We start from the raw sequence: 18,374 nt of genomic DNA, 5'->3' as shown, positions 1-18,374 counted from the left end.
ACCTCAGAGCTGTGAGAGAGAATGCAAATCTTTGCATCTTATGGGATGAAGGCTGGAGCCCATCCAGGGTTGTCTAGGCACAGGGTGCTCTGTAACACTTGGACTTCTGATTTGGATTAGATGGAAGCATTAAATGAAACAGACTGCAAGTGGGAAGGCACCTGATGGAGCCACCCATGAGCGGAGTTGCAGGCTTGGCTGGTGCTGATCAAGCAGGCTGCACCAGCATTCCTCCTACCGTGCAGCACCTCCAGACTGATGCACCAGCAGCCTGGGATGGGGGAGCAGCCATCCTGCCACATGGACCAGCCATCACAGGGCACTTAAGGAATTAAAGGGAACCTATTCAGGACCAGGAGAAAATCAGCACTATTGATGCTGCTTCTGAGACCACTGGCTGCCCAACAGAAGCAGTCCCAGCCTTTGCATTCCTCAGCTCTCACAAGATGGGGACCAGCTGTAACAATTTAGAATCACAGACTGGCCTGGGTTGGAAGGGACCTTACAGATTATCTACTTCCAACACATACAACTTTCACTAGACCAGGTTGCTCAGAACCCCATCCAACCTTGACTTGAACACCCCCAGGGATGGGGTAGTCACAGCTTGTCTGGTCAACCCCTTATAGTGCCTCACCACCCTAAAAGCAAAGAATTTTCTCCTTATATCTAATATTATGTATATATCTATATATGTGGATTTCCTCCTAATATCTAATCTAAACCTACTGTCTTTCAGTTTGAATCAATTTCTCCTTGTCCTATTATCCTATGCTCTTGTAAAAAGTTCCTCTCCATCTTTCTTGTAAGTCCCCTTTAGGCAGTACCCCTGATAAAGACAGTAGAACAGAACAGCATTTTACTCACTTGATAAGAGCAGTAGGATAGAACAATATTTACTTTTGTCAAGGACAGTAGAACACAACAGCACAGCCTTGTAGAAATAGATAAAGGATGTAACTTAGGCAAACAGAAGTCATACAAAGTGCAAGCAGGATGCCAGCTCAGCTCTGCAAGGCTGACAAAACAAAAGTTACACAAAACAACGATACTGCACTTACTCAAAAGCAGGGGTGGAGGAACAGCCACCTAAAATGGACACCAGAAGTTGAAGATGGACCCCAAAGAACCATATAAGGACTTCTGATAAGAGGTGTGACTATGTAAAATAAAGCCAAGGAACTGGGGATAGCTAATGAATATGTAATCAGTGTGCATGATAAAATCCCTGTTCACCAAACACTCATCCCACTGGAATGCAGGAGTGATTCCCCTGAGTGACCAGCATGCTGCAACAAAGAATGCCTGCTCCTAATACTCAAAACTCTGTTACAAAGTTTCTATCTGCACAATTCTGGTATCACTGTTTTAGGTAAGTCCCCCCTAGGAATTGGAAGGCTGCAATTATGTCACCCCTAAGCCTCCTGTTTTCCAGGCTGAACAAACACAATTCTCTCAGCCTTTGCTCCTAAGAGAGGTGCTCCATCCCGCTGATCAGCCTGGTGGCCTCCTCTGGACTGGCTCCACCAGGTTCGTGTCTGTCTGGCACTGAGGACTCCAGAGCTGGATGCAGCACTGCAGGTGGGGCCTCGCCTGAGGGGACCAGAGGGGCAGAATCCCCTCCCTTGAGCTGCTGCCCACACTTCTTTTGATGCAGCCCAGGACATGGTTGGTGTCTGGGTGCCAGCACACACGTCCAGGCATGTGCAGCCTCTCATCCACCAGCACCCCCAAATCCTTCTCATGAGGGCTGCTCTCAACCTGTTCCTGCCCCAGTCTGGATCAATACTGGGACTGATACCCAATCTACACTTCCTTAAAGATTTGCCAGCTCTGTTCCACTCCCTAGTCCCAGAGGGCAGTCTCCCAGGGAATCCCACTGACTATCTCCCTGAAGAGCTGGAAGTCTGTTTCCCTAACACGCAGTGTCAGCACCTTGGCCTGGGAGCACATGGAGAGAAATGCAGGGAGACTAGGCTGCTTCCCACCAAGTGCTGCCAGCCCAGAAACCATGCTCCCAAAGCTGCTTGGTCTATTTTGAGGGGAGAATGCTTCAGGTATCACAGCCTGCCATGTCCCAGGAGCAGTGCTGGTCCCAGCCAGCAGTGACTGCCTCCATCTGGAGCAATCAGAAGCCTCTGGTGCAGGCCCTGCCATGAATGGGCCATCACATGCCAGCCTGTGGGACCCAGGTGCACAGCCAGGGCTCACACAGGGAGCACATGGACAGACAGGCAGGGAGACCAGGCTGCTTCCCACCAAGTGCTGCCAGCCCAGAAACCATGCTCCCAAAGCTGCTTGGTCTATTTTGAGGGGAGAATGCTTTATGTTACGCTCCTGAAGCCCACAGCAAGCTCTGGCCATGCATGTAGGACTCTGCTGCCAAGTACAGTCTGCAGTGAGAGCCTGGCACACTGCCACGAGCCAGAGAATGGGTTTTTTCTACTACCCCTTGATGAGGTTCAATTTATCCTGGCTTCTCATCAACAGAAAAAGCCAAAGAAAGCAGAACCAGCTCGTGCTCCTGCCTGGCTCCAAAGCACCCTCACTGCTTTGCCTGCAGCAGCCCAGCTGGTCCCTCATGCCAGCAGGAGCTCACTGTCCCCATGCAGCTGCTGCTGCTGTCCCTGTGCCACAAGGGAAATCACCTCTGCTTCCCAAGGGTGAGAGCCTGAAGGGCCCGTGTCACACTGATGGGGACACAGCACTCACTGCAGGGAACTCTGCTGCAGCAGCCACCTCAGCCTGAGTGGCCTGACATACCCGTGTCCAGGAGCCAACAGGGTGTCCAGGAGCCAACAGGCTGCCCACTGCTGTGACTGGGCTACCAGTCACTGCATGCACAGCCATGGCCAGCACTGACATACCACCACACTCACACCTTTCACAGGAGAGGAGCACATGTAGCTGCAGGAGCCTAAACTTGGCAAACCACCAGCCAGGACATGCTGCAGCAGGGCAAGGCAGGCTGCTCTGGGCTGCTCCAGACCAGCCAGGAGCTGCTGTGGGCAATGCTGACCCTGAGGGGCAGGAGTGGGGCAGGGCAGGCAGTATCAGCACGCCAGGCTGGTCCAGCGACAGGCTGCACCCACACCACGATGAACCCTCCTGTAACCCTGGGTGCCAATGCACCTGGGGGCATTCAGTACTACAAACTCATAAGGTACTGGGGAAACCTACTAATTTTGGTTAAATCCTGCTGCCCTCCTAAGTGGTTTCTACTCCTCAAGCTGTGAGGGGGTCTCCTTGTCACAGGCTCTGTACAATTCCGTTTTGCCATTCTCCCCCTGCAGAGCTCTCTTGGCCCACCCAAGGCAGAGGTGACAAGTCACCCTCTCCTCACGGGTAGGCTGTGCCAGCTCTCAGGCCACCTGCCTTGTCCTGCTCAGCACTTCTTCCAACCCCACTGGCTATGGGGTGGCAGTAGGAAGCACCTAGCATCAGAGGTACCACAGAGTAGTAGGAGGGCTTCTGCTCTGTTCCTTTTCCCTTTACAACCACAGGATGCACCCTGGATAACCTGTAGGCACATGCCAAACTCTGCCAGTGCTTTAAAGTCTCCTCCAGGAGCAGGGACTGCCCCCAGTGATGACACATGCATGGCTGGTTCTCCCATACTTTACCAGGAGCATTTTGAGACTTTTCTCAACTTTTCAGCCTCCCTCTCCATTTCAGCATCTCAGACAAGTGCAGAAATCAGCCAGCACCTTTCTTCCTCTACTTGTGCTGTGAAAGCAGCAACATCTTCCCTGTATTTGGCTTCCTTGCCTTTAACCAGTCACTAATTTACAGAAAGACCTTTCATCAGGACAACGCTTCATGTGTTTACAAGCATTTGGTGAGAAACTTCCTCAGCTGCTGGTTAGGAGCCCATAAGCCTTGTACCAGCCCAGCCCAACTTCAGTCCTGTGAGCCAGTTATCTTTAAAATCCTCAAGAGATTGCAAGGACTAACTCTGCTTTGCAAAAGTCATGTTGACTATTCACCAGTGTAGTATTTTCAGAAACAAAGTGCTTAATTATTATAGTTCCTAACTATTTACTCAGTACCTAAGAGAATCTATTGACCTTTAGTTTCACATTTACTCCCCTTTCCCCTTCCATGGCCCTTAATGGGTGATGGCCCCAACACTATTTATTAGCAATTCCCAAATCTCACAGTGTTCCTTTAAAGTCCCTCAAAACAGGTGGCTTACATGACTTTGCTCAAAAATGTCATTGCCACACCCTTTAAGGGCAACCTTCTGATGCCTCTGGCATCAGAGATGGCTCTGGGTAAAGAGCCTATTTAACTGAACTGTTCTGCCAACACTCTGCCAAAACAAACAAGTCCTCTTAAAGATTTTTTAAATCCCAAGAGATTTGGAAAAAGATCTGTTATTAGACTCCATGTCTTCAGAGGTTCCTAATGTGATGCCCTGCCTTGCTACAGGGTTACTTTTAAATTCATAGACTATGTGTCCTTTTTTTTTTACTATGACTTTTTAAAACTAAATAGAAACATAATATTCCATTCAACTGCCCATTCTACACATCCTTTTACATGTATACCTAAGCAAGCAGCTTTGTTGTTTCTGGGTATTTTGGAGTGGGGGAGAAGTAAAGATGATGACTTCCAGATTTTGGTAGATGATGCCCATCTCTGAACCTCTGGTAAACCAATCCAAACATGCTCTGCTTCCCCAGAACACTTTTTATCCCTAGAACTATGTCTTTGCACTGTCTCTCAACTGGCTTTTTTTTTTTTTTTTTGGTGATGATTGTAATGATTTCACGTTTCCAGAATACACTTCTTTGTGATGTTTTTTTTATTCACAGAGGAATCTTCTATAAATGACATTTCATACAGTCCTTCAGCATCAGCTGGAGCAGGAAGTCTTGTTACATGTGTCTAACTACTGTCAAATACAAGGTCAGGAGAAAAAAATGATTAAAAACTCCCCAAAGAGTTGTTTCATTTATAGTCTCAACTTGAACACCAAGTTTTTATTCAGAACTTGATGGAAAACAACACCAGGAGGTGGGAGGCAAAGCAGCTGCTGCCCCTGTTACTTGAGGGGCTCCCTCCCCTCTCCCAGACTGCAGAGCCTGTGGGATGCACTGGCTGTCCAGCCCACAAGGCTCACACAGCACCCCGGACCCTCTGCAAGGCCCCCAGTAAAGCTGGGTGCGCAGGCATGTGAAGGCACAGTTTACAAACTCCCCTGGGCACAGGCATGGGAGCTGAGAAGCAGTGAAATTCAGCAGTGTTTTCCCCACACCTGCTTAGGACAAGACCAGTGGGACTGCCCGTGGTGAGCCAGGGACAAAACCCACAGCCTCACCTGCCTGCAACAGGTACCTGCAAAGGGAACAACAGCGGAAAAGAGGGAACGGCAAAGACAAGGTGGGGACGGGAAGAAGCAACATCTGCTGCCCCATAAAGGAAATGCTGATTTACACAGCTTATGCACTTTCAACAATTCAATAATTTCAATAATAATTATAATAAGAGTAATAATAATAGTATCTATGAGAGGCAGGAGCAGAGAAGCTCCTCTCCACCCACAAGGCAGAAGTCACATGCCCGCACTGCCAGGAGATGTGATGGGGATGAAGGACATGTTGCATCCACACTGTTGGGTGTTGGAGCCTGATCCATATCTAAACCCTGCACTATCCCGTAAGTTTGGGTACGGGAAGGAGAAAAGACCAAAAGCTTCATGCCCACCCCATAATCCATCCTGCAGGCTTTCCTCTTCAAGAGCAGCGCTCCCAGCAGAGCAAAGCTCAGCCACAGCTTCAGGATCTGAACAGCAGCTCTGTCTAGTAAGAAGGCCACAGATGAGCTCTTCCAATGGTCACAACACCAAGAGCAGATCCACCTCCCCTGGCAACCAGGCTCAGATGACATCCACACAACACAGCCTCACCAGGCAGCGTGACTGCAGCCAGCAGCACATGACACCTTGCTCTCAGCTGCTAGGACCATTCAAGCCCTGTTTACTGCATGCTTGGCCAAGCTTTCCTGTACTGCACTAGGAGAGCTCTGCAGAAGCCTGCATTTGGGTCTAGGGCATGTATTAAACCCCACGGAGATCTGTTCTGTATGTGGAGTGTCCACAGGAACCTGACTGCAAGGGGTCATCAATGGTTTCCATGCTCTTTAGGCAGAAACTGATGCCTGGGGGCTGCCCAGCAACCCCGTTGCCCATTTCCCTACTCAGCACTAACCGAAGACCAGCCAGCCTGCCACTCCAACAGCAGCCCAAGATGGGCACCACGACACAGCTCTGCCTCCCTGAGAAGGTCAGGCTGGCCATCACCAGCCCAGTCTACCCACACAGCTGGTTGTAGAGCCCAACAGAAGCAGAACAGGCAGCTCCTTTCACACAGAGGGTTTTGTCAGACTGGCGAGCCAAACACTCCAGCAGCTCCATCCCCACCAGTAGTGTGTACAGCATGGGCTGTTGTGCTCTGGTTGCCCAGTGTCTGCACCCCTTGCTTACAGCTCTTAATCCAATGGAACAAGAAGCTAAAAATATACAAGTGCCACCTTCCATCATGTCTCTGAGCAGGCTCTGCAGTCACCACGGGATGTGCATGATGGAGGCGGGGCCTGGCTCTGCTCCCAGGATACTCCACCACAATGCAGCTCTCAACAACTACAGCTCGGAAGCTGTGTCCAATGACAGGGCCAGCCCTGGCAGCAGGCACACGTGCTCCCACCACCCCAGCAGAGGGAATGGGTGGGGCAGAGGGCAATGCTGCTGCCTTGGGCTGTCCAGGCTGTCCTCCCCACTCAGGATGAAAACCTGTGCAGCCCTTGGAGCTTGGGAGAGACCCAGCACTTGTGGCTATGTGTGCAGGAGAAGGGCACCCTGGCAGCTCACTGCTCCCCCCACCCTTCACCCTTACAGAGTGAGTGCCCAAAACTCCTCCACCCACCCAGCATCGGGATCTCATCAGACCTGACAGTCTCACCATGACCAAAAAAAGGCCCTAGACAGCCTGGGACAGAGCTACAAGTGCCCTCGGGCTTGGACAGTCTCACCCCATGCTGCTCCCACTGCTCAGGAGCCTGCTTCAGCCTCGAGGAACTCTGGTCAAAATCCCCAGCTGCATTTGCAGTATGTAACACAGCAAAGCTCACTTTCACATAAACAGACCCATAAAATTCAGGAAAATCCTTCATTTTATGCCGTGAGCGCTTGAAGGAAAGGCAAGCACAGCTCCCTTAGACACTCCCAGGGGTCTCCCCCTTGCAAGGGCTGCCCAGCAGCCACACAATACCTGCAGCCCTGGACTGTTCCCCATTGCCTCCCACCGCTGTCCACACACTGCAGGGGATCCAGCTATTCCTGCCACTTCCAAGCCCAGGCTGGAAAGTCAGAAGACCCCTCCAGGAGAAGGCTAAGGGGTCACAGGACTTTCCCCCCTCTCTGTCTCCAATGCAATTCTGCTCTGCTGTCACAGTCCATGAAGGATGGGAGCACTTCCATGGCTGTAGAATAAGGAGATTTAGAGGCACTGTGGGATAACTGCATTTATTTTAGTTCATTATTTCTTCTCTTATTTAACATGTCAGAGTTTGGCAGAAATAAAGAGTAGAAGACCCTTCAATGCCAGGGACAAGCAGGACACAGACAGGGGAGACAGCCCAGGGAATGATGGTGCTGAGCCCTCAAAAGGAAATCCATCACTTATCACTGCTTTCAGGGGTAACCAGGCACTCCTGTCCCACCTCTACCAGCAGACAAGGCACCCTGGCATGAAAACTTGTAAGTCATGAGACAAGTGACAGGTTTCACGAGTTAGTCACAGCTTGGTGACAAATGTACCAGATTTTTGTGCATCACTAAGGAAAGAGTTGTGGAAACAGAGCCCCTGCCTTTGCTAACAACAGCCCCTCAGATGAGTGAAACAGCTGGCAGTGCCCTGTAACCCAGCCCATCATAATTTGCACAGGAAAAGAAGCACTGATACAGGGGGCACCAAGGGAGCACAGAGAGGAGCTCCTCCCCAGACAGCCCACTTTGAGACCCCATCTCTCCAACCTAGGTTTCTTAATCCACTGGCAGTGGACATAGAGAAGACACAGCACTGGCCTAGGACAGCCAAGAACTAGGGAAAGGAGGGAGCACATCCAATATTTTTCCCAAAGGCAGTTGACAGTTCCCCTGCCATGCCTCACCAATACGAAGGGTACCAGCATTTTGCCAATCTTTTCATCCTTGGGTCTGATCCTACACCCATATGATGACCAACATGAAGGAGGGAGCACATCCAATATTTTTCCCAAAGGCAGTTGACAGTTCCCCTGCCATGCCTCACCAATACGAAGGGTACCAGCATTTTGCCAATCTTTTCATCCTTCATATATGGGTATATGATGACCAACACAGAGCTTCCGCAGGTGAGAGGCTGGCAGGGAAACACATGACTCTTGGGAGTCTTGGAACCACATAAGCATCTCATCTTCTCCAGAGAGACTGTTCAATGGAAGGCAACAGCCCCTCTTGGGGCCATGAGAAGTCAGTTTACAAGGTGTGGGCACTCCTGGGCTCAGGCGTCCAGAGTGATGTGGAATGCCACCCCTTGTGAGTTTTGCCCCAGTGCTGCTCATCTGGGCATTACAGGGAGCCACCTACTCCTTCACCACCTCAACCAGGCACCCAGAATGCCCGCAGGAGCCCTGCTTGACCAGGCTTTCTTCCAAACACTGAGTTTGGGAGTGCTGCACCCCACCCCATGACATGCTGCAAGGTTTGTCCTACACTGCTGCTGGCTCAGAGAGCTCAGAAGTCGAGCAGCTGAATCTCTACCCCTCCTTCCTCACACCACATGCCTTTATCTCCGTCCCAGATATTATCTGCAGCAACAGCTACAGAAAACAATTTTCAGCTGAGCCCTCTAAAATCTCCAAATGGTGGAGGAGGATGGCTTTGCCATGCTTAAACCCCATGTCATTTCAGTAATCCCATTTCCAGAGCACCCAAACCTGCTATATTAGCCCAATGAGTGGCATGAATTTCTTATCTGGGCTCTGCTGTCAGAGGAGGGAGATCACTGACCCACACCAAAGCATCCTGCTCTCCTGCAGGCTTTCGCTCTGCCCCATCAGGAGCAATCCAGCCATGCAGGGACACAAGACCTTCCATGATCCCTTGCTCCTCTTCCTTGCCTTGAGGTTGGCTCTGCTTCTTCACAGTATCTTCAGGACACACTGCTAACCTCATTACTTCCTACAGTACTGGTGCTCTGAACACACACCTTTCAATATCGTCCAGAGTGATGTGGAATGCCACCCCTTGTGAGTTTTGCCCCAGTGCTGCTCATCTGGGCATTACAGGGAGCCACCTACTCCTTCACCACCTCAACCAGGCACCCAGAATGCCCGCAGGAGCCCTGCTTGACCAGGCTTTCTTCCAAACACTGAGTTTGGGAGTGCTGCACCCCACCCCATGACATGCTGCAAGGTTTGTCCTACACTGCTGCTGGCTCAGAGAGCTCAGAAGTCGAGCAGCTGAATCTCTACCCCTCCTTCCTCACACCACATGCCTTTATCTCCGTCCCAGATATTATCTGCAGCAACAGCTACAGAAAACAATTTTCAGCTGAGCCCTCTAAAATCTCCAAATGGTGGAGGAGGATGGCTTTGCCATGCTTAAACCCCATGTCATTTCAGTAATCCCATTTCCAGAGCACCCAAACCTGCTATATTAGCCCAATGAGTGGCATGAATTTCTTATCTGGGCTCTGCTGTCAGAGGAGGGAGATCACTGACCCACACCAAAGCATCCTGCTCTCCTGCAGGCCTTTGCTCTGCCCCATCAGAAGCAATCCAGCCATGCAGGTACACAAGACCTTCCATGATCCCTTGTTCCTCTTCCTCACCTTGAGGTTGGCTCTGCTTCTTCATAGTATCTTCAGGACACACTGCTCACCTCATTACTTCCTACAGTACTGGTGCTCTGAACACACACCTTTCAATATCTGCAGCATTTGCCTTGCTCCAAGCCCAGAACAGCACACTGATCTCTTCAAAACACTTCCCTCCCTTCCTCCTCCCACTAACCTGCTATGGCAGTGTGATCTGGGGTGCCCTGAGTATCACGTGCTGCTTCAGAGCTGGTTAGAAATGGCACAGGCTTGTGCTCTCAAGCAGATTTATCCCTTTGCTCAACGCTCACTTGAATGGTTTCCCATTAAAAGCAGCACAGACACAAATTAGCTCCAGGCAGACCAGTTCCTTTTACACCTCCAGCCGTATTTCAGCCCCGCAGGCAGAGTGGCTCCCCATGCATGTAACGGGTCCTTTCCCCTCAACAGAGTGCCAATGGTCAGGCTCTTCCCCTGCACACACTTAATACAGAGACCACTGGCTCATAAATCTCCTCTGGATTGCTGCATTGGATCATAACAGCAGCAGGCTGTTATGATCCAATGCAGCAATCCAGAAATGACAGCTTTGTGAGATGGAATTTTTTCTGAGCAAGGGAAGAAAATTCCCCCCTGTTCAAGCTCTCACAGCTCCCAGACATTATCTTCCTGAACCTCCCAGCTGGTATTAGTCCTGGTGTATCATGTTAGTAGAAGCAATCACAGCAAACGTGTGGGTTTGTAATGAGATTACAGCAAGAACCAATACTGTGGACTTTGAGACAAAAAGAAGGGCTGTTCCTCCACTGGGGTAGCACCAAGTCAAGAGCATTTCCACTGCTGAAGATAAACCCCACCTTGTTCAATGGTCCCATCAGGCTCACCCACTCTGGGGTGCAGCTCAGCTCCTTGAAATTTGACCTGAGATGCACCTCTGCCTGGAAATTCAAGACACTTGCCCAGCCTACTTCCCACCACAACAATTTCCACATCACAACAATCAGTTGCAACAATTTACACATGGGACATGGTCCTCAGGCCTTGACAGCTGAATTGGGAGAAGGAGAAAGGGTCACAAACCTGCTTTTCTTTTTTCTGTATTTTCATTATCATCAAATCTGGGATGAATGTTATTTCTGCAAGACACAACACAAAAAAAATTCACAATGACGAGACTGCTGAATCTGAGGCACTCCATCCTTCTATTCACCCCTCCAGAAGGCTGAGCCAAGCCCGGGGCTGCTCAGAGCAACAAAGCTGCCAGAATTAAACTCTCAGGGACAAGCTTAGGGACATCTGCTCTGCTGAGCCACGGCAAGAGCCCAGCCACAGTTATCCCCACAGTGCTGCCTGAAACCCACCGGCCAAGACCAACATGGCAGCCACAGTCTCGGCAAGAAGCGGCATGTCTGGGGCTTGCACAGAACACACTCCAGCTCCTCAGAGCCCCAGGAATAACCCAGGCCCTGCTAAGAGATTTGTTGGATGCTGCCAGCCCTGCAGTAGCAGAGGGAAGTAAACAAACCAGCCTCTGCCAAGCAGCAATGACAGCAGAAACAGACTGGAGAGGATGCGGGAACTTGATGTAGGCTGCAAGCCCTATGACCACGAGCACAGAAGAGCTGCTATAGGGACAAAGATGGGGCAGGCAAGGAGGGGAAGAACCATGTCTCCCCACAAGCAGCCTCAGGTGCAGTGCTGGGGCTGAGCTGGTTTTGTCCCCAGGCCTGTGCCCTGCAGCAGGGAGGACCCTGCATGAGTGGCACCCACCTTGCAGCCCACAGGGAGGATGGGCTGAGGGAGCGGTCATTTCCAAGCAGCTCCCCTACAGCAGGCCTGATCAGAGGGGCTGCAGTTGAAAGTCCAGCTCTTAGCAGCACCTTAGTGCCAGGGGCGACCAGGTCCCCACACTTGTCTCCCCACTGGATCAGTGAGGGTCTGTGGCAATGCAGCACCATGATGGGACATCTACAGCTAGTCTGAAGCTGCACAGATAAACTGGCCATAACAGACACCAACTCCACCAGCCTAAGTTTGCTAGAGAACACAAGTAAACATGTCCTTGGGTATGATAATGATAGGTCAGATTCAAATCCAAACAGGGGACCCCAGCCAGTCCCATTTCATTTAGGAATGCAGACATCACTGGCCAGGGAGCTGCCTGGTGTTAAGATCCCAACCAATCATCTGGGTAAGCACAGGAAAGTTGAAGCCCCTATAAAAGGGGGCCCAACAATGAACCTTGGCTGCTGTTGCGTGAACTTTGGTGTGTTCTGTCACGTGCCTGTCTCTAAAACTGTGACAAGCGGTGACCTCTGACGTGATACAACAGCTGCCATAGGTAGAGCAGGGAGACAGAGGGCTGCAGGGAAAGCTGCCTGCTGCCTGTAGAACTGTGGAGAGCAGTGGGCAGAACCATTGTAGTCCCTGGAGCAGCAGGCATAGCTTTGAGCAGTGTGGAAAGCTGCAAAGAGCAACAGGGAAAGCCTCATTGGTCCAGACCCTTTGTAAGTGGAAGAAGCCACCAGGAAATATGGGAGCATGGGCTTTAGTGGAAGAAGACCCTGCGGTAAAGGTATGCACTCTCTTTTTATCTGAACGAGGGGTAAATTTTGTGGAACAGGCTCTGGAAGCCGTTATGGATGTTACAAAGCTCTGGGAGACTTGTGGAACAGGCTCTGGAAACTGCTACCGACACCGTGGACGTTATAAAGCCCTGGAGACTTGTATTGGATTTGCTGGGACAGTTAAAAGTTGAGTGGGATGCAAGGGCAGCGGTGGGGATGCTGCAGGCTCCACCCACCAAAGCATGCAGCAAAGACAGGGCACTGGGCGAGGTACATAGATGCATGGGACAGGAGGACAGGCAAGACAGCTGCGTCACAATACAATGCCCCACCGCGAAGCCAGCCTGTGCTGGGAGGCCTCAACGTGGAGAGCACCACATCCGAGCCAAGCTGCTGCGATGCTGTGCCTAGCTGCTGCAAAGCCACGTCAAGTCATGGAGCCACATTTACTGCTGAGCCGTCTGTGCCGCTGTGTCAGGCAAGCACTCTGCAACCACGCCGGACCGCACTGGCCCTACAGCCGCACTGCAGCGGCGTGCAGACCTTGCAGAAGTGAATCGCCCTGCAGCCACCCCAAACACGCACACTGAAATGTCCTTCACCACCACACACGTGCGTGGACTGTCTCCTCCCAGGGCCGATTGGCTTGGCTCCAAAACTGTGCCTATGACCCAGCTTCCATTGGGCACACCCATTAGCCGCTGCGACTTGTGAGCAGACCCTGGAGATACATCACCACGGATACCCGGACACCATACCAACGTCCTTCCCAGAAGTAGTGGCAGGATGGAGGATCCCAAAGTTCCAGTGCCAGGAGCGTTGCCATCGCCACTGCCAGAGCTGGAACCACCTCTTGTACACACACTGGTAAGGGACTCAACACGCACCCAAGAGATGACGCCTTTGCTGCTACCGACTCAGCGCTGTGCTGCAGTTTCTCATTGGACCCTGGCGGGTCCAGCTGCACCGAGTGACGCAATCTTGGGGAGCCCTGAACAGCCGCCACTGCACTGGGATCAGGGGAGCCCAGCGGGCGGGAAACAGCGACCTTCTCCTGCCCTCTGTGAACGCGCCGTCGCGGTCACGAGGCTGTGCCGCCACCGCTCGGGGGGCAGGCACGGCCCTGGGCTGCGCCGCTGCAGCCGGTCACTGCTGAGAGCCAGTGCTGCGACTGCGGGCTCCATCCTGCCCAGCACCAAAGCCACGGCCCCAGGGCGGGGTGGGGGGGTCTGCAGCCACAGCTGCGACCGCATTGCTGCTACCTGGAGCAGCAAGAAGAGGCAGCAGCACAGCTGAAGGGTTACAACCATGCTGGGGAGACACTGAGATTGAGGGGGGCGGCAGGCAGGGCCATCCAGCCACCACAGCCCACTGTAGCCACTCGCCGTGGCTGTGCAGATGGCCAGCATGCAGAGCAAACCCAGAAAGTCTACCCAAGGAATTGAGAAACATTAAAAAGCTCCTTTGGTAAGGTTTTCAGGAATCGGACAGGACAAATGGTTGCCATGGAGACAAGTGCCCATTCTAATATTGGTTTCTGTATATACCTACGACAGCTTTAGTCCTCATGTTATGACTGGCAGCACTGGATTCTTTCCTTTTCAAATGTGTATTAGAATTTCAGCAGGAAACTGTAATATTTAAGGATTGTAGTTCAACTTAATAATTCTCTTCCATATAGAACTCACAGTAATTTTCCAGGTTGTTTTTACCCTTCAAAGAAAAAGAAGCATTAAGGTATTATTTTTCTTTTCCAAAAATCTTACCATTTCAGTTATGGGAATTCCAAACCTAAATTAAGTTTGGTTCATTTAAAATTGTGCAAATATTTTATTCAAGGATGGGAGCTCTTGGCTATTTTTAATTTATATGACAATTATCAAATCTATAGTAGACCAGCCAAACTGACAATATAAAGCCCTAAAGCTTAGAAGGCTATTGAGACAACACCAAAAGGAAAGCTATTGAATATACTTACTTGTAAGTGGAAAGCCTTATTATAAAGCTTAGAAGTTTGGAATGTTTTTCTCTGACTCTTCATGGTAAACTCTTTCCAAAAAGGAATCACACTGATACATACACTATATTCATACAATATTCAGGCTAATATTTACCTGAACTTCATTACCTCACAGTACTGATGTAAGATACAGATGATAAAACCTGATATCTGACTGGACATACTTTGTAATAACTCTGGATAACAGCAACATAAGACTTAGTTTTGTCACCTTCAATTTGATAAATAAACCTTCAAGAAAAAGAAAATATACCATGCAAAGTAAATCCCAAGGCACAGATTTCTAAATCCCTGTACTGTGCCATACATCCCCTGCAACTAATGTCAGCCTGCAAAGATAGCCTAGTATGGAGTCCCAAAACCATAAATCGTGGAAGTATAAAAACCTAGAATGAAAGTCTGCAATAAGTCCAGAATAGAAAAGACTGCTTTGTTCTTGAATTCAACCTTTTCTATTATATTTATGCAATTCCTATAGCTATTATCCTTAAAGGTCTTGTAAAATTCACAGCATTCCAAAGTAATGATTAAGAATATAAGATGATTACACAGGGGACACAAATTGTTGAATTTTTCTTTCTATCTGCACAACACAAATATTTGGTATAGGGGACTAAAATTCATTATGTTCAAATATAATTTACTGCAGTCTTGCCATCTCTGGACTGCAGTGTTTGAAGTTTTAGTGGGGAAGACACTAACATGTTGCTTTAAAGGAGATTTTCTTGCTAAGAATAAAGATGGTGCCTTTATTCCAACCATATTGCTAACATTTTAATACTTTGCTTTCAACCATATCTCTAATATTTCCCAGTGATGGACCTTCTATGAACAGATATCCTGTGTTTCAGAAGTACTGCCCTTTACTTATAAATTCAATCTACCCTGTGAGTGATCCAACCAATTGCCCAGTGAAAAAAGGTGGCATACATAGTATTGCCAGTCCCTTTCTGACAGCCTCCTGCTACCTTCCTGCATCAGACAGAAGGCAATTTCACTGAGACACAGACTTTCTTAATATTTATGACATTTTAGAATTCAAAGACACTGTTTGTTTTAAACATCCCCAAAAGAACACTCTACGTTCATGAAAGCAAACATAGAGGTACTAATTTAGGAGAGAAGGTGTTTGTGCAGTCGGATAACAGGTTGCATGTTTACATGTCTGTGTGGATTTATTATGTTTGTGCTCACCTTGTTTGAGACAATGAGCACAATGTGACCTGTGCATACCTGACACCATGGTTTAAGATTATATGTCTTGAAGGTGCAATGCTTTATTTGTAATCAAAGGGGAAATGTATCTAAATTTATTAGGATAAACAGTTACCTTGCAAATAGACTGATATAGAAACTTAACAACTTTAAGGAGTAAAATCCCAAGGTTATAAGGAAAATGTACATATGCTTTTCATTGCTTTATAGAATCTTCTTTGACATTATTTGATTTTTCTGAAACTTGACTTGTAAACCTATAAATACATTCTAAGGGTCTTGTTAAATTTATTTCAAAGGTATCTGAGACAGCAGGAGTAGCAGTAACATTTTGCATTTCATTTCAACAATGATTGTTAATTTTCTTTGTACATAACTCCTAGGTTATTCATTCCTTCAAAGTATGATTTAATTTATATAGCGGAATGTTATTGTTTTAGTCTACAACTATTACCCAATATGTAGTTTTGCAAAATGAATGCTCATGGAAGTGCTGATTTGACAATTTTAAGTACTGCAGCATTTAAAAGTAAACAGACCCAAACCAAAATGAACGCTTTATATTCACTTATTTAATGAGGTCCCATTAATTAGGGTAGATTGAAGCTGGGATCTGAAACCTTTTCTACCAGATATTATTGTCCATATTTGACTAATGTGTTCACCACATCTGCAAATGACAAGGATTATGTTAAAATTAATACCAATTCCTCTGACTTCTGGGGAACCTGCAGTGTGTCATCTCTTACAGTGAATGACTCCACACCACAGCTCTGAGTAACTTAATTCCCTCTGACATCAAGAAACAACTTCATAGGTGTCCTCTCTGTTCTGTAATGCTGCAAACTACCTGTATTGATAGAGACAGATAACCCAACTGATTTTGTTTTTGGTATTGTGACTATGCAAAGGGATTGTACAAATACAGCTAAATAATGTTGTTAATGTTGCATATATTCATCAAATAATCAGCTAAGATCACACCCAAGCAAAGAGTCCTTCGCAGGGGAAGTTCAAGGGCTCCACATAAACACCATGGAGCATCTGTGGGAATCCTGTAGTGACAATTCACTTATGACTTTACCCAAGAACCTTTAGAATCGAATATTTTAAAGACATTACTAACACAAGGATGTGTCACTTTTAATAATAAACCAGAATGCAACCTGAAAAACCTAACCGAGACACGGGGATGGTTCCTTTGATGGTTTTGAGTTGGTTTGTTCATGTCAAAAAAGTAAATGACACTTGCAAAAGGGGATGTGTGTGTGTATATATATATATATATATATATATATATATATATATATATGTATATATAGATTTATGCACTGTTATAGTTACTTACAGGCTATTTATAATATAATGGGTTATTTAGATAAGGATATATGACAAACCCGGCTGTTCTATGAGTTATTGCTGAAAGATTTCTTTTAAGAATATGTTAGGGAAGCCCTCCCAGCCTGGGTCTTGGCTCTGGCCAAGGCTGGCAGGGAAAGTATGCCAACAAACGCAGGTGTTTCTGTGCTAAAAGTGAAAGCAGGTCACTGACTAGCTGCTTTGGCTCTGCAGAAGCTGGGCCCCTTTCCTTTGAGGTAGACCTGGAAGCCTAATCTGGGAAAGGCTCTCCAAGTCCCCATTGTGAAAAGGGGGCTCTTCAGACCCTGGATGATGACAAAGCACATAAGCAGTTTTAAGTTTCACCTTGTTAATTTCATTCAAAAGTGCATGTTTTGTTGCATTGAATTGAATTATATTCCTGTTAAGTTGTAAAAATGAAAGGGGGAGTGTGGGGTGGATGTACACCCCCCTTCAAAGGCTTGGCTGTTCTCATGTTTTTTAATCAAGCAATAATATGACCTAGCAAGCCAACAGCTTCTTGGAGATAGAAGATTATCAACAACAGTAAGACAATTTACCTATCACCTTACTTGAACACCAAGACTCAAACATTTGGGAGACATCAGTGGCAGGATGCATGTTTTTAATTGAGATGGTTTTGAGTTGAATAGGTTCTTGTTTAGTAGTGTAAAGCTGTAATTTGTAAATATATTTAAAGATATGAGGACTTCAGGATATGTACTTAAGGAATGAATTGCAAGCCCAAACTAAGACAAATTGTTTCTCCTGTTAGTTGGTTTTCTCAGGGTTCTAAAGTTGAAATGTTTCCTGTTTGTAGAGTTAAGTTGTAAAATTGTAACTTCTAAGTAACGAGCCTGCGGCATGCCATTTTGAAAACTTGTATTGCTGGTAATCCTGTTTGACAGCTCCTGGATATGAATGCTACATCTCCAATGGTAAACAGGATACACTGCTGGCTGGGAAGGGCTGGGCTCGGCCAGTTGGGTAGAATCATCTGTGTCACCAGGCTGTCTTGTCATCCTGCCTGCAAAGGGCCCTTGCAGAAGGATACAAAGAACACTTTGCATTTTTAAACAGAAAGGGGGAACTGTGACATCTACAGCTAGTCTGAAGCTGCACAGATAAACTGGCCATAACAGACACCAACTCCACCAGCCTAAGTTTGCTAGAGAACACAAGTAAACATGTCCTTGGGTATGATAATGATAGGTCAGATTCAAATCCAAACAGGGGACCCCAGCCAGTCCCATTTCATTAGGAATGCAGACATCACTGGCCAGGGAGCTGCCTGGTGTTAAGATCCCAACCAATCATCTGGGTAAGCACAGGAAAGTTAAAGCCCCTATAAAA

General features: G+C 48.0%; 1 protein-coding gene across 8 annotated transcripts in view; it reads right to left on the bottom strand.

The window, feature by feature from the left end:
• Positions 1-18,374, bottom strand: part of CHD6 (chromodomain helicase DNA binding protein 6) — a 98,958-nt gene that overhangs the window by 46,222 nt on the left and 34,362 nt on the right. For 7 of the 8 annotated variants that reach the window (XM_039699498.1, XM_039699503.1, XM_039699504.1 and 4 more), the window contains exon 2: positions 10,941-10,996. The exons of the other annotated variant lie outside the window; for it this stretch is intronic. In XM_039699498.1, coding sequence (XP_039555432.1) covers positions 10,941-10,973 — 33 coding nt within the window. In that variant the 5' untranslated portion in view covers positions 10,974-10,996. The remainder of the gene's footprint in view (positions 1-10,940; positions 10,997-18,374) is intronic. 8 annotated transcript variants of the gene reach the window in all.

Source organism: Passer montanus, unplaced genomic scaffold, assembly GCF_014805655.1.
Source record: "Passer montanus isolate IOZ18808 unplaced genomic scaffold, ASM1480565v1 scaffold136, whole genome shotgun sequence".
Classification (NCBI taxonomy): Eukaryota; Metazoa; Chordata; class Aves; order Passeriformes; family Passeridae; genus Passer; species Passer montanus.
The sequence above is the reverse complement of the archived record's forward strand: the minus strand, read 5'-3'. Positions and strand labels throughout refer to the sequence as shown.